Consider the following 14,477-nt stretch of genomic DNA (forward strand, 5'->3'; position numbering starts at 1 on the left):
AGTTATTCAGGACTCCACTAAGCTAAAGCCCATCCTTTTACATAGAATAAACATTTTGTATGGCCTTTAGTTCTGATGATACAGAGCCACACAAAGTATAATAAGAATCAGAGAGAGAAGAAAATGCTACATAGAAGGGGGAACTGTGAAGGTCTGAATTTGGTTTTAATGCATATGCTTGACTATCGTTGGTTAAAGCAGAATTGCCTTGTATAGAAAATATATACTTCCAACAAATCAATTTAGCCCCATGGGCTTTCGATGAATTTGATGTACATGTATATTCAAGCACATAACAAACAAAAGAATAAAATACATCGAAAGTGTTAACAATGAGATAATTCCAGGAAGAGAAAAAACAATGATGAACCAGGTAAAAAGAGCATAAAAAAAAGGCTTAAAATTGAATAAGAAATAAATTACAATGTATAATATTTATGGAACAATGTAATTTTAATGGGGAAGTTGCAGTCTTGCACCCCCTTCAACAGCATTCTTTTCCTTCAAGAACAATATGAACTATGATGAGAAAATTTTATAGTAATTGAGGGATCTGCCTCCTAGGTGTAAAGAAACATGCGGACCTGCTAACTAAAAAGCTCAATTTTTCTCGTCTTCAACATTTCACTATAAATCTAGACCTTGTCATCCAGCAGCTCAGTGGACTCCGTCGACCCAACATGTCTTTGTGATTTGTTGCTTGGAGTTGAATGGCTACGCCGCTCCTTCCCTCCTGGCTTAGCTGAGGCGTTGCCATACCACATCATTCCCGCAACGGCAATTAACATACCCAAAATTACTTGTGAATTGAGACCTTCTTTCCCAAAGAAAATGAATCCTAAAATCAGGACCAGAATAGTCTTCATATGACCAAGCACTTGGAATGACACAGCCGTAAATCTGCCTATGCAGATGAATTGACTGAGATTGGTCCCTACCGCAATGGTACAGGACAGAATTATGAATGACTGCAGAAAAAAGTTGGCCCAAATCATTTCAGTAGTCACAACTAGCTGCATGCAAAAATTTATCTGTACACAGGCATATGGTCCATTCTACCAAGTAGGACCATTCCACCACCAGTCCATTTGACAAACAGCAAGTAATAGAAAATCAAACTTAATTCTTGTCGATCTTTCTAAGTAAAAGTTCCCTTGTCCAGGAATATCTTTGGCATGCATGCTAAAAAGGATATTCATATGCAATTATGCATGCTAAGCTCTGACCATCCAATGATACACAGAACATTCATATAAGCACAACCCACAGACAAAAGTGGACACAGATACTTGCTAGGTGTACATGTGTGTGCACACACCTCACAAACATTCAATCCTTGGGCACAGACAGGCAGGCAACAGTAACGTTTATTCTTTTCTCAAGGATCAATGAACAGCAATTGGCCATGTCACTTGGCTAGTTGGCTCTACAAGTAAGATGAAGTAGGTATTTGGAAATATTCACTGGGGCACTGTCAATGGCTACAGAGAGATCACCACTTCTTTGGTATTAAATAAATTTACAGCCTAGAAAGGCATTGGGGTTAAAGAAATTTTGTCTGAATCTTGGATCTTCACTATAACAACTATATGACCTTGGCATTGAAGTGAATTACATACACTGATTTGAGCTTTTGCTTCATAAACTCATGCCTTTCTAGAAATCCAAACAAAACAAAGGACAGCCCAAAATCCTACCCAAAAAAAAACCTAATAACCTGGCCCAATTCTAACAAAAAGCGAGGCCCCTAAAATAACCTGATATAATAATATTAAATAGAGAAACTGTATACAAGGAATTAGAAACCCAACAATCAGTCCCTTCAACGTTTCTCTTTCACACTGAAAACTATCTCCTCAATTTTGATCACATCAATAACTCATAGGCCAACTTCCCTCAGTATCTTTCTTCTTTTGTGATTCTTTAAATTTTACTAATGGTTTCCTTTTTTTGATGATATTCACCCAGGGTAAGGTGCTCAAATCCTCTATCCCAAAGAGAAAGATATTCACAGAAGCATGATAAGACTGCCATTCTCCCCTAGAATTTGACATTAAAGAAAGTGTCATTGGTCCTATTATATTTCAGATATGACCCCCACACAGTTGTGCTATATATAATTGAATATTAGAGTAGGGATATGGTAGGAAAGAACTGCCCATGTCATGCACTTGAGAGGCATTCTCAAGAAATTAAAAAATTTCATAGAGGAAGAGTCTGAAGGAGCAAAGGAGGAAGAAGAAAAGAGCTTATAATCTATTGCATGTCACTCGAAAGAAAGAAGTCTTCGAAGAGATAGGTAACATGGCCTTGATGCCGTGTGACATCATCAGTACTACACTTGCATAATTTTCCTTTTTTTTTTTTTAGCAAAGTCTGTCTAGCAAATAAACACTAAAACACCCCCACCTTGTGGCATGCGGAGTATGTTTCAAATTAGAACTCTACCCAAATTACCTTCACTTTTAGAGGAACAGTTAACTTGAAAAACACAAAATATAAGGTAGGTAGGGATGGCAAAAATGTCCCCCTCGCATGACCCACCTAGCCCTACTCCACCTCACACATGTTTTTCCCACCCTAAAGAGGGCACAAGATGGGGATGGGTTTTACCCACCCTGCCTTGAGTGTGTATATAAATTTTTTATTTAATAGATTATAAAATTATTTTTATATAATTTAATCTTTTTATATACATTTATTATTAATAATTTCATTTTTTATACATATTTTATTACCATTCCTCAAAACACTTAGGAACATGAGACTAGCTCATGAAGAAAGCCCATTAAAATTCTTTCCTGTACCAAATGAAGACACTTCGCTTAGTAAGGAATGTGCCAATTATTCCTTACAAAAGAAAAAGAAAAAAAAGGACCGTGCTCTTTCCTTAAAGCCATTTCAGTTTTTATAAGACAGGAAACTAATCAGTATTCCCTCTTTGCAATATAAGGGATGAAGTAAAACCTTCCACAAATGTGGTAAATATATAAGAGCAAGCCTTCTCTCAATGTGCTACAAATGTTGGGAACTAATGTGGTGGTAAAGAACCATATTAGTTATTGGGACTGATTTTCCATTCATTATTCCAATGGTAAGCACCCCTCACCCACTTGCAGATTTTCTGCAAGGCACTATATTGGGCCTCTGTGGAGGCTATTTTGACTTTTTTGTAGACCCTGTTAAGTGCCCCTATGGCCTATCTGAAGACAGACATGGGACACTTTAGATACATGTTAAAGGCAATTAAGCAGTCTGATTTTGCTCCTTCATTGCTCTCTCACTTGGTGAGGCATTGGCCACCTTTGACCAAGGATCTAATAAATTATTATCTGTTCATTCAATTTCCCTATTAAAGCAATTGCAGCGGGCGAACTGCTAAACTGCCAACCGTGATACTTAAATGATGGACAGACTAGGCATATTTACATTTATAAGCAAAAATATGGGTGCAATTCTACAAGCACAAGCAACTAAGCACAATAACATAGTGATGTTCACATGCATGCAAAGGCATAGACAGGAGCATGAACTGACAGCATGATATGTGTGTTGCTGGTAAGTATCTTGTATGTGAATATATGTTTTTATATCGGAGAAGTATACCTCATCATACCAACTGAGATATAATTATAAAATAGTAATAAAGAAAAGAAAAGAAACTTACCACAGATGTGAGAGTGTAGTCATATGCATAAACTCTTTTACCAGTCAACCAACAATCCAGAAAGGGCCCGACTAAAAGAAGGGATACTGCCTGTGCTGGAGCAGTATGCCCCAATAAGTTGAAAGATCCAAGAGAATAATTCCGCTGAAGATAGTGTACATACTGCAATAATAATAATCAAAACAACGTCATATATTGTAGATTATATGTAAGATTAGAAATCTGTCCTTTGGCATGAACTGACACAAATCAATCTGGTATTAAATTTGATATTTACATTATTAAAGACACATCATTCCAAATTAATGTGCAAACCCTACCCATATAAAGAGACAAGATAAAAAGTTAGTTTGGCAAACGCAATTATCAAATAGTATATCATATGAGCTGCACATGCATAGGACGATGTTTATAAGGTGAATGTCTGCCTGTGCACAAATATGAAGGATTTAAAAAAGAATAAGAACACAATGAACCTAAAACTCCATCAGCCTAATACCAGAACTGACTTTTACCCCCTAATCCATTCAAAGCTGATGATATATCTATATGAGATCAAGGGTTCAACAAAGAATTACTTACATACTGCTGCAGTGCCGTGCTCCAAACCGCCACTAAAGCAGCTATAAAACCCTTTGCATTGACACTCACATCTGTAACAGTACAGACTGCAACACCAAGAAGGACTAATATTATGCTAAGTTTCGTGTCCCTTGAGTATCGCACCTTGTCCAAGACAACTTCGAGAAAACAAGATACCGGGATCATACTCAGCTTTGCAATCTGAGAATAGAAACTAAAAATAAGACACATTGCAATTTCTAAAATTTTCTCAAGAAAAAAAGAACAGAAAGAATTTCTTTCACCTAAACTAACCTGATAGAATCCCACAGAATTCCACATTAAACTCACATTCATCCCAACTATGGAAAAGTTTGCAAATAAAACAAATTTCAGAAGATCGGAAATTGGTAGATGAGAGGCCTGGATATATCCCAGCCTCCTAAGAATAACAGTCAACAAGGTTGTTGTGGCAAAATGAAGACCAGTTAATGTTGTAGCTGCATTAAGGCATTACATAGAATACAGTGTCAGGATTGATGCAACCATTCAGAAGCAGTTTGCTATAATTCATTCTGTTTCATAAAAAGCATCAATTTCTTAACAAAAGCACATCATATTATGTTAAGATAGAACAGATGAGGAACTTTTTGTTTATTCAACATTATACTATCTTTTCTATGATAAGTAAATATGTATTATATTCCACCTATTAAGACACAAACTTCTTGCTCAACATTATACAATCTCTTTTATGATATGTAAGCATGAATTACATTCCACCTAGGCAGAGTTATCTTGTTGAAAGCTCTGTACATTGGCTCTTCCGCAAAACATTTCTGTATCATACAAAAGTGTGATTTATCATATGGCAAAAATTCTAGCCCATATGAGTGCTTAGTCTCTTCTCTGACATTAAGAGTGTATGAAGAAGACCCAAAAATAATACACAATTTTCTGGCTTGCCTGTGCATCCTGACAAGGGTTTCCTATGCTTTTCAGAATTTATGATGTCCAATACAAACCAGCAAGCCTTAGATCAACCATTTGAGTTAATCTAGAACAACTTGTTATAAACACACTTACTGAAATAACACAAATATAATCCACTATGATTACAGATTACTTTGTATCAGCCCAAAGACTGACATCAATTCTCTATAAATTAATGATAAGTTTCCATGTGGCTATCTAGTGCAAAAGAGAGGCCTTCAAGAAAACTTGTAAGCTAGATCATTTCCAAGGTGTTCTCAAAGTGTATTCACTTCTATTCTGACCAAAATGAACCGTCAAAACAATATTTAGTGCTTCTTAAAGCTACTAGGGAGAATAAAATAAATGAGAACCCTCAGATCAATGCTGTCCAATAAATGGGTTATTTCCTTTCAATGACCGATAAGGGAGAGCTAGATAAAGCCTCATTTGTGGGGGTAAAGAGCACTACAAAGAAAGGCCCTCTGGATAAGAAGAAATCATACAATTTCATTATAAGTGCCAAAAAATAATGCTTCAAGCCTTCCCCCCCCCCCCCCCCCCCCTAATTAGGGTTTATGAATATATCATGGGAGTATATGATTGAAGTGTTCTAAAGGATGCATTTTTTGATAGAATCAACTCATGCACAAACACAATTTTCTTAAAACCAAATTTACAGATATGTAACAGTCCCAAGGAATATAGACCAATCAGCTTTCTATCAGATACCAGTCCTATAAAGTTTTATACAAGATCTAGTCCCAAAAATTTAAAAGAAGTCCATGAAAGAACCTCTTCTTTCGCATGCTGAATTTTTAGATATCTACCACAGTATAAATGCAACTTTCATGGCAAGTAAATATAAGAGTATCTCAGATCAAGAGTGGTTCCCTAATAATGTTAAAAGAGCATGAGTCTAGTTTAAGTTTCAAAAACAATCTTCAACAAAAAGACAAAAAAAAAAAAAAAAAAGTTTGGTTTCTTCAACAAAAATCATCTTGTGCTATGTTTTTTCTTAAGGAAAGGTGAAAAGGGGAACAGAAAAGATCTTTAAAAGTTAAAAAGAATAAAGAGACACAAGAGTATATGCCCTGTTGAACAATTATAATTGAAGTATAACTCTTGCACCTTCATCTTGTAAAATTCTAACCTGAATCCAAAATCCATTTTTAGCATTGTTTATGTTAAATTCAAAATAATACTAACAGTTTTAAATTTTTAATATTATTTTATTAATTATTAATTTTGTCAACTTCTCAATAAAAGAAGAATAATAAGAATTCTCCACCTTTTGACCCTTTTTAACAAGATTAAAAAAAAAAAATGCAGAACATGACTGATCATATCAAAATCATAGAAATATTAAAGCATAAAGCATGACATATATTAGGTAAGTAATGCAAAGGAGAAAAATTAATCAAATTGAATGTTTGAATATGATATTAAAAGAGAGAGAGAGAGAGAGATAGGCAACCCACCAAAGCTAAAGCCATATTTAGCCATCAAGGCTTTGTTGACAAGTATTATTCCAACAGATGTGACAACATTAAACATCCATGAGGCCAAATCAAGAGCACCTTTCCTATCAGACAGCTTTGCTGAAGTCATTTTTTTCTCCATCTTGGAATTTGTCGCCGCTATTTTCACTGCTCAGCCTTCATGAAACCAACTATTACACTGGAATATCAAAAGGCAAAACCTTTATCTGCATGATGAAACAAGTTACCCAACAAAGTTAGAATCCAAATGACTCTCTTTGCAAGTAACAAACATAATTGATATCAATATATACACATCAACAAATTCTTTCACTACAAACTCTAACAGATCTTTTCTTAAACTACATGCACTGATGCGCACACACACACAAACAAAAACCTTAGAAGCTTTCAACAACTATTGTCAAAAGTGAGATTATCAACCAAGAGCTTTGTGGCTCAATGAATATGCTCAGTCTCTTTTGTGAGGAGAACCTAGATTTGAATCTCCCTTTCCCTCACTTGTTATAAGCAAACTAAAAAAAAGTGAGATCAGCAATTGAACAAAAGCTCGAATCAAAAACCACATAATCGTAGATGACAAGACTGTCACGTCATCAACATTTAAATTGTGCAGGAGGCCAAGGTACGAACAAATCTTTCATTTTAAAACTTGGTTCGAAAGACTTCAAAATGGTTTGATCTCTATAAAAGATATAACAGCCTTGTAGCTCAACTGGTACCTACTCATGTTTCAAATGGAGACGTCTAAGGTTCAAATCCTCCTTCCCCATTGTAACTATTGAATTATAAATAAATAAATAAAAACTACATTCAATTGCTTATATCAAGTTCTAGTTAGCTCAAGCTCAACTAGTAAATTCTCTTGTTGTTGAATAAGAGACCTGAGTTTGAATCTTAGCCTAATGGTAAAGAGCAATCCTCGTTAATCTTTGGAATACTTGAGTTTTCCATTTGTTTTCTCACAATTCACATCTTTACTAATCAATAAATCAAGTAACCAACAAACTCACACAAAAAAGTTACATTATGAAACTCTCACACAACAAATTTAACAATCACGTAAAATTTCAGTTCACAAATTTACGAAACAGCCACTAAAGCCGATCCACAAATCCACAAAAAATTTAGCCAGAGAATTTGCGAAATCCATTACATAATTAGATCCATCAGGTTTCACACAATAAAAAAACAAGAACAAAAAACGAGCTCACAAATCAGCAAATTCAAACACAGATCAACGCAATCAAACACAGAACAAACAAAACGGAAAGAGAGAGAAACAGAGAGAGCGAACAAAATTACAGAAATCCAAGGGAAAATGAATTACCGGGAAAACAAATTCCCGTTAAGAAACAAGAAAAAAGGCATGAGAATTGGAAATCCAGACCTTGGGGAGGAATTGGCCTCGGGAATCGCGGCGTTAATGTAAGGAAGTGCAGAAGAAGAAGAAGAAGAAGAGAATGTTGAAGAGGAGTGAAACGGTGATGATATGGAATTTATTAGTTTCTTCGTCTCCATTAAAGAAAAGAGAGACGTAGACTGTGTGTGTGTGTGAGAGAGAGAGAGAGAGAGAGAGAGAGAGAGAGAGCGTGAGTGATTGTGAACCAGCACTACGTTTTTATTTTTTTATTTTATTTATTTCTAGCTGGATCTTTCTTTTTTTTTCTTTTTCTTTTTTTTTAAATATGCTTTGATTTGTCTCCTCCGGGATCTCAGGAGTGATACATAGAACGAATATAATAAAAAAAAAATATTATGGCATCTCCTCACATATTTTCTAGACAAAATTAATTTATCCTCTTGGGGTTTGCTATAATTTAGTATCTAAATTTGCATTTATTATTGAAAAAAAGTTAAATAAGGATAAGGGTATTGATTTAGGAATTTTTTATGTGAAATTAGAAAAATGAGTGTTTTTTTTTTCTTTTTTTATATTTTCTATAAAAGTAATATAAATTTTTTTCTAAATTAGTAAATTAACAAATGTTTTAAACACATTTCTTAACCCGAGCCTTTATTATATTTGATCAAGTTATTGCCCGAATGAATTTTTATTTATTTATATATAAATGATATTCAATATTTGATAATAAGACTTTTATTACCAATTAAAATAATTAGATCTCATGACCTGGTAAGGTTTTGATTAAAATGAAATATAGGGTTGTCCAACTCAAGTCGGTATTTGGTGAGCTTGCTCGACTTGAACTGACCTACTAAGGTTAGGATGATTTCGAAGGCAAGTGGCCCTCAATAGCGGTTTTACATGTTTAAAACCTGCATGAAGTGAGTTAAGTGTCATATTTTCCCCTTGAGAATCAATGAAACTCCACTCATTCGATTTTTTTTTTTTTTCATCCTTTTTTCAGCGATTTCTAAGCCCATATATGGTTGAAGATCTCTTCTCCTTGTCATTTTTAGTGACTGACCAAATCTAACCGCCACCCATTGAGACTCGAACACTACAAGGTAGTATTTAAAAAGTTAATGAAATTAAATTGTGATATGACCAACACTACAAGGGAGTAAATTCTAATTGAAAATTTATCTACAAAATGCAATATTTGTTAAATTGGATGGAAATTACAGAATCCTAAAGGATTTTATTTTAATCTAAACTTTAGGATATCAATAAGTTGCAATTAAAATTGTATATATTAGTCATGATTTTTGTAACTTAATGGCATTGCCTAATAAACACCCACTTATTGTAATAATTAAAAAAAATAAATTCTTACGTGTGAAATTGTAATAGGATCAAAATGATAATGAGTTTTTTTTTTGGATTCAAAATGATAATGAGTTAGGTTGTACTTTTCTCTATAATTTAATAATATTTTCTTTTTTAGTTCAGAATGTGGTAAGCTGTTGATTTTGATTTTGATTTTGATTTTTTAAATGTTAGGCATGGGAAGGAAGGTATTTTGCATATGTTTTAAGGGTAACCCGTCAGTGTCATTTTCTTTCTATGTTTGAAAGGAATTGTATACTATGCTTGTGCAACGAAGTCCTTTTCCCTCTCATTTCGGTTTCCTTCATGTGATAATTTTGTGTCACAGGATTATTGTGATGCATGAATAATTAGTGGGTATTTTAAGTTGCCCATCAAAACTGCCTTTTTTTCAAATGGTTTTGCGGTGCAAACTTTGTTTTCATTAATTCATTCTTTTGGGACTCCATATTCCATAATATTCTGGTACCTCGTTGATTTTTTTTCCTCAGTGGGGATATTGAGAATTTTTATTCTTACTATAAAATTTTCATTGACTTTAGTGATGTTTCAGAAATTATACTATATTGACTTTCTTTAATCTCCTATACTCTTCTTAAGAAACCTTTACCTTTAGCTTGTTATAGTGGCACATCCATACAATTAATTACCCCCAAAAAAAAACACATCCATGCCATTAATTACGGATTAATGTCAACGATTTGATCCAAGGGTTTATTAATCTATTTATAACAGTTACCTAGGCTTCTAGAATTAAATATTATCATCCTTTAGGCTTTAAGTGACTTTCAAGGTAAACTAGTTTTTTCTTTTTGGGTGAGGGGACCAACTCTTTTTTTTAACTTTCAAGCATCTGGGTAAAAAAGAAAAATGGGGAAAAATTCAAAAACAAAAAGAACCTCAAATGTGCTATATAGGTTTTTCTAAAAAAAGAAAAACACAGAAATAAATATTTAATAAATATTATCAAATTTTAACCATTACATTATCAAATTTTCTTGGAGCTTTTGAGTTTTGATAATAGAATTTTAATTAAAGTAAACTTTGAAATATTTTTAAACATATTCAATAGATTCTTATAAAACATAATTCTTTTAAGTATATATATGTGTGTGTGTGTGTATATATAGGGTTGCGTTCAAGTTACACCTAGTGTAACTCTAAGCAATGTTACATCACTCAATATTTTTTAATTGGATGCGAATATTGACAAATCCACCGTTAGATTACATTATTTTCGTATATTCTTCATGCTTGCGAAATTTCAAAGTGATCAAAGATTAATAGTCACATCATCAATCAATTGTTAAAATTCAAATTTTTGTGGTTTAAAATAATGCATAAAAGATGAATTTATAAATCAAATGATAAATAGCATCCAATTGATATGAAAATTAGCATGCATGTTAAGAACACATAAAACATGTAATTCAACGGTTGGATTTTTAAAATATTAATTCAATAACAAGTTATTAGATGGTGTAACATTGGTTAAAGTTATATCAGGTGTAACTTGAACCCAACCCATATATATATATATATATATAAACAAATTTCGTAACACCTTGTGGAAGTGGAAGTTTGGAACCATAAGGGGTAAACACAACATGTAACACACACACACACACACACATATATATATATATAACAAACTTCATAACACCTTGTGGAAGTGGAAGTTTGGAACCATAAGGGGTAAACACAACATGTAAAAAACGGTGAGTCACCCACTTGGTATAACCACAAAATGTAAACTGTAATTTTTATTATATAGTATATTATAACATATAATGCAATTTTTATTATATAGTATGTGATAGTATAAAAAGGTATAAGAATGTATCTTTTACAATACATTCCACTTCTTTTTTTTTTTTTTGAGAAAAATACATTTCACATTTAGAATGTATTTTTTTCAATTTTTTGATAATTCAATAGTTGGGTTGGGAGATGAGTGATTTGATTAATTTGAATTTTAGACATATCCATTAGAAACACCAAAGAATATTGGTTGAGTTACAAAGTTCTGGACTGTTTTTCCAATTTTTAGTGTTAAAAATATATTGTATTTGATTAGCCAAAACATTTTTTTTTTTCCTAACTTATTGATTTTAGCTGAATGGTACATCACCTTTTGCTCCAAAAAACATACTTGTTGGCCAGTATTGACCTTTTCCCTATTCCATTTTTGACTTGTGCTTTAGCAAAATTCAATCAACTTGACCTGCCCACCACACTTCGAATTTTCTAGCAGCCGTTTGAATCAAATTAAAGGTGGACCTTTCCATATATTATATTTATATAAGAGAGCAAAACTGAATTATTATTCACCATACCCAGTGCTATCCATAAAAGAGTATTATAGTTACCAAAAAAAAATAAAAGAGTATTATAGGTACTATTCTTGAGTTTTGCACACTTACTTCTTGGGCGTGTCCATAAGAGAGTACCGACATGATTGCACTTTTTTTTAAAAAAAAATTGTAATTTAAGAAGAGGGAGTTAAAGGATTTTGATAATTAGATGATAATTTGCATTTTATTCGATGTGATGTGCTATTGATGTGATATCCATTACGATAATATGATATTAAGATTTTTTTTTTTTTTAACATTATCATAATCTAAAATTACAAAATATATCACATCACTTTAATCTCGTCATCTTCCTAAACAATGTAATACTTTATTTTTTTATTAAAATTATATTAATATAAGATTATAATCATGTAATATTACAGTGTAATGTAATATCACAGCGAACCAAACACCCCTTAATGTTTAGAAGCATTATGTGAAGTTGATTTTAAAAAAAAAAAAAAAGAAGAAGAAGAAGAAGAAGAAGAAGAAGAAGAGAGAAACATAATGTGCAGTTCTGTTGTTAAATAAGTTTGATCATTCTTGTTGTAACATTGCCAACTCTCCCATGAAGAGCCGGTGGGTTCAAACCTTCATTACCCACTTTGTAAGGGGGAAAAAATCAATCATTCTCATTGTTCTAAATTCTTTACTTTTTATGATTTTGTTTTCATGAAAGTTAGTGTAAAGATCAATTTCAAGTGAAGTTGAGATAATCCATTTTATGGTTAAAATTTTTCTTGCATCTAGTCATGTTCACAATGCCAATTTATTTTTAATTTTAAATGACATGAAATTAGATTTATTTTTAGATTTATACGAATTATTTTATTTTTTTAAGAATTAGTTATTGATTGTTTTGAATTAAAAAGTGGATAATACTACAGACATAAATTATTTTAAAACATTTTTACAAAATGCTGATGTGACTAACTCTTATTAGTTTTTATTTTGACCCACAATTAATATCATTTTTTTATTTACCAATAATCGCTCATTATATCAGTACTTTGTAAAATTTTTTATAAAATAATTTGTACCTTTAGCATTATTCTTAAAGAACAGTATCCTTTTCTCTTAAACAAAAAAAAAAAAAAAAGAAAAAAAAAAGTATCCTATTTCAGCAACGTTTTTGCTTGTAAATGCGCCTGAGGGACCCTGACATGCGCATAAAACTTTGGGATCCAAGTGAGGGACCTTCTTTTTTTTTTTTTTCTTTTTTATGAACCAAGAAAGAGTTTTACTTTTACTTATACAGTTGTACTTGTGCCTGATATTAATAAAACATAAATATGCGGGGTCTTGATAACATAAATGTGAGGGGTCTTTGATACATGATCTACACATGGGATCTACTATGTTTTCTCATATGAATTGATTGAATCATAGTGGATTATATAATTACCACTTTCATGTGAGACGTAAAAGTTAAAAGTGTAATTTTTTTATTAAAAAAAAAATTTCTTTCACCTTATGAACTTTGACATCTCACATAAAACAGATAATTGCATTTGATCTTAGAAAATCTCCAATAGACTAGGTAAATTCAAAATTCTCTTTTTTGTTTTAGAAGAAAATCCAAAATTCTCTTTGATGAGGATAAAAACACTGGCAAGGGTGACGGCACGTGCCTGACAAGGGTGACGGCACGTACCTGACAAAGGCGACGGTGCATACCTGGTAAGGGTGAAGATGCCGACTTAACAAGGATGACGAGATGGTCTTGCCGTCAGCATACCTTCTAGGCTGACGGTGATGTAAGGCAAAAGAACTCCACATAGGGCCGAACTTCCTGAAGCTTACGGAGTAAGCATAGACTGACGGGATAACATAAACTGACGGTGTCAGTCTATGAAGTTTCCATTTTGCACGTATAAGTAAATAACTTGCTCCCCACGTTTCATGGAACTTAAGGACTCCTATATGGAAAGAATCCCGTAAAATACGCCCAAGGAGACTCCTACAAGGAAAAGACTTCTACTCCAAGGAAAAGAGGGTCAGCCCTCTCTACTATAAAAACCCAAGCACCCTCACAAACCAAGGTACGCGTAATTTACCCTCTCTAGCACTCTAGAGCAGTGAGAATAATTCTAATTTGACCTTCGGAGGGTACTTGGCCGGTACCACACCGGTACTCCCCGCTAGGTTATTCTTTTTTGTTGTGCAGGTGCCATTAGTGATCGTACGAGGAACGTGTGACTCATTGGTGGTATTGTTTTCGGTATCATCAGTTGGCGCCGTCTGTGGGAAGCCCTCCGTGACCGTTGCGTGGCGAAGGAGGGGGTCGTCAGCCGAGTTCGCAGCCATAACAAGAACTTGCTGAATCAGCAGGCTCAGTATAAGGAAGCCGTCCGTATCCTGAACCAGGAGCTGCAGGATGTTAATACTAAACTGACGGCGGCCAGTGGCGAGAACGTCAAGCTCCAAGGAGAGGTGACGGCTCTGGAGGAGAGGCTACAGACGACGGGGGCTGACGCGATCAGGGACTTCAAAACGTCGCAGTCTTTCATCGACTCATGTGGTCAGTATTATGGCACTGGGTTTGATGATTGCCTTCGTCAGGTTGCGTCGGCCTTCCCGGATCTGGACTTGTCTGGGATTACAATGGATGATGGAGACGACGTCTCTCTTCAGCCCGAACCCACACCGGAGCATGACGGCAGCGTCGTCCTGGCTCAGCCTGC

The 14,477-nt window shown here is 33.8% G+C and overlaps 1 protein-coding gene across 1 annotated transcript; it reads right to left on the reverse strand.

Moving 5' to 3' along the window:
* Positions 1–380: 380 nt before the first annotated feature.
* Positions 381–8,296, reverse strand: LOC126733279 (UDP-rhamnose/UDP-galactose transporter 4). Its single transcript, XM_050436512.1, has 6 exons — positions 8,093–8,296; positions 6,682–6,908; positions 4,544–4,728; positions 4,250–4,450; positions 3,668–3,829; positions 381–968 (listed from the first exon to the last, which is right to left on the reverse strand). The coding sequence occupies exons 2-6, from the start codon at positions 6,821–6,823 to the stop codon at positions 636–638; spliced, it is 1,023 nt and encodes a 340-aa protein (XP_050292469.1). The 5' UTR covers positions 6,824–6,908; positions 8,093–8,296; the 3' UTR covers positions 381–635.
* Between the last annotated feature and the right edge of the window lie 6,181 nt (positions 8,297–14,477).

Source organism: Quercus robur, chromosome 6, assembly GCF_932294415.1.
Source record: "Quercus robur chromosome 6, dhQueRobu3.1, whole genome shotgun sequence".
NCBI lineage: Eukaryota > Viridiplantae > Streptophyta > Magnoliopsida > Fagales > Fagaceae > Quercus > Quercus robur.

Excerpts from the sequence above, each read along its gene's own strand:
- LOC126733279 (XM_050436512.1), bottom strand. The coding sequence starts at position 6,823 with ATGGAGAAAAAAATGACTTCAGCAAAGCTGTCTGATAGGAAAGGTGCT. Across the intron at positions 4,729-6,681 it reads TAAATATGGCTTTAGCTTTG|CTACAACATTAACTGGTCTT; the intron begins GTGGGTTGCCTA and ends GCCTTAATGCAG. Across the intron at positions 4,451-4,543 it reads ATTCTGTGGGATTCTATCAG|ATTGCAAAGCTGAGTATGAT; the intron begins GTTAGTTTAGGT and ends TTCTATTCTCAG.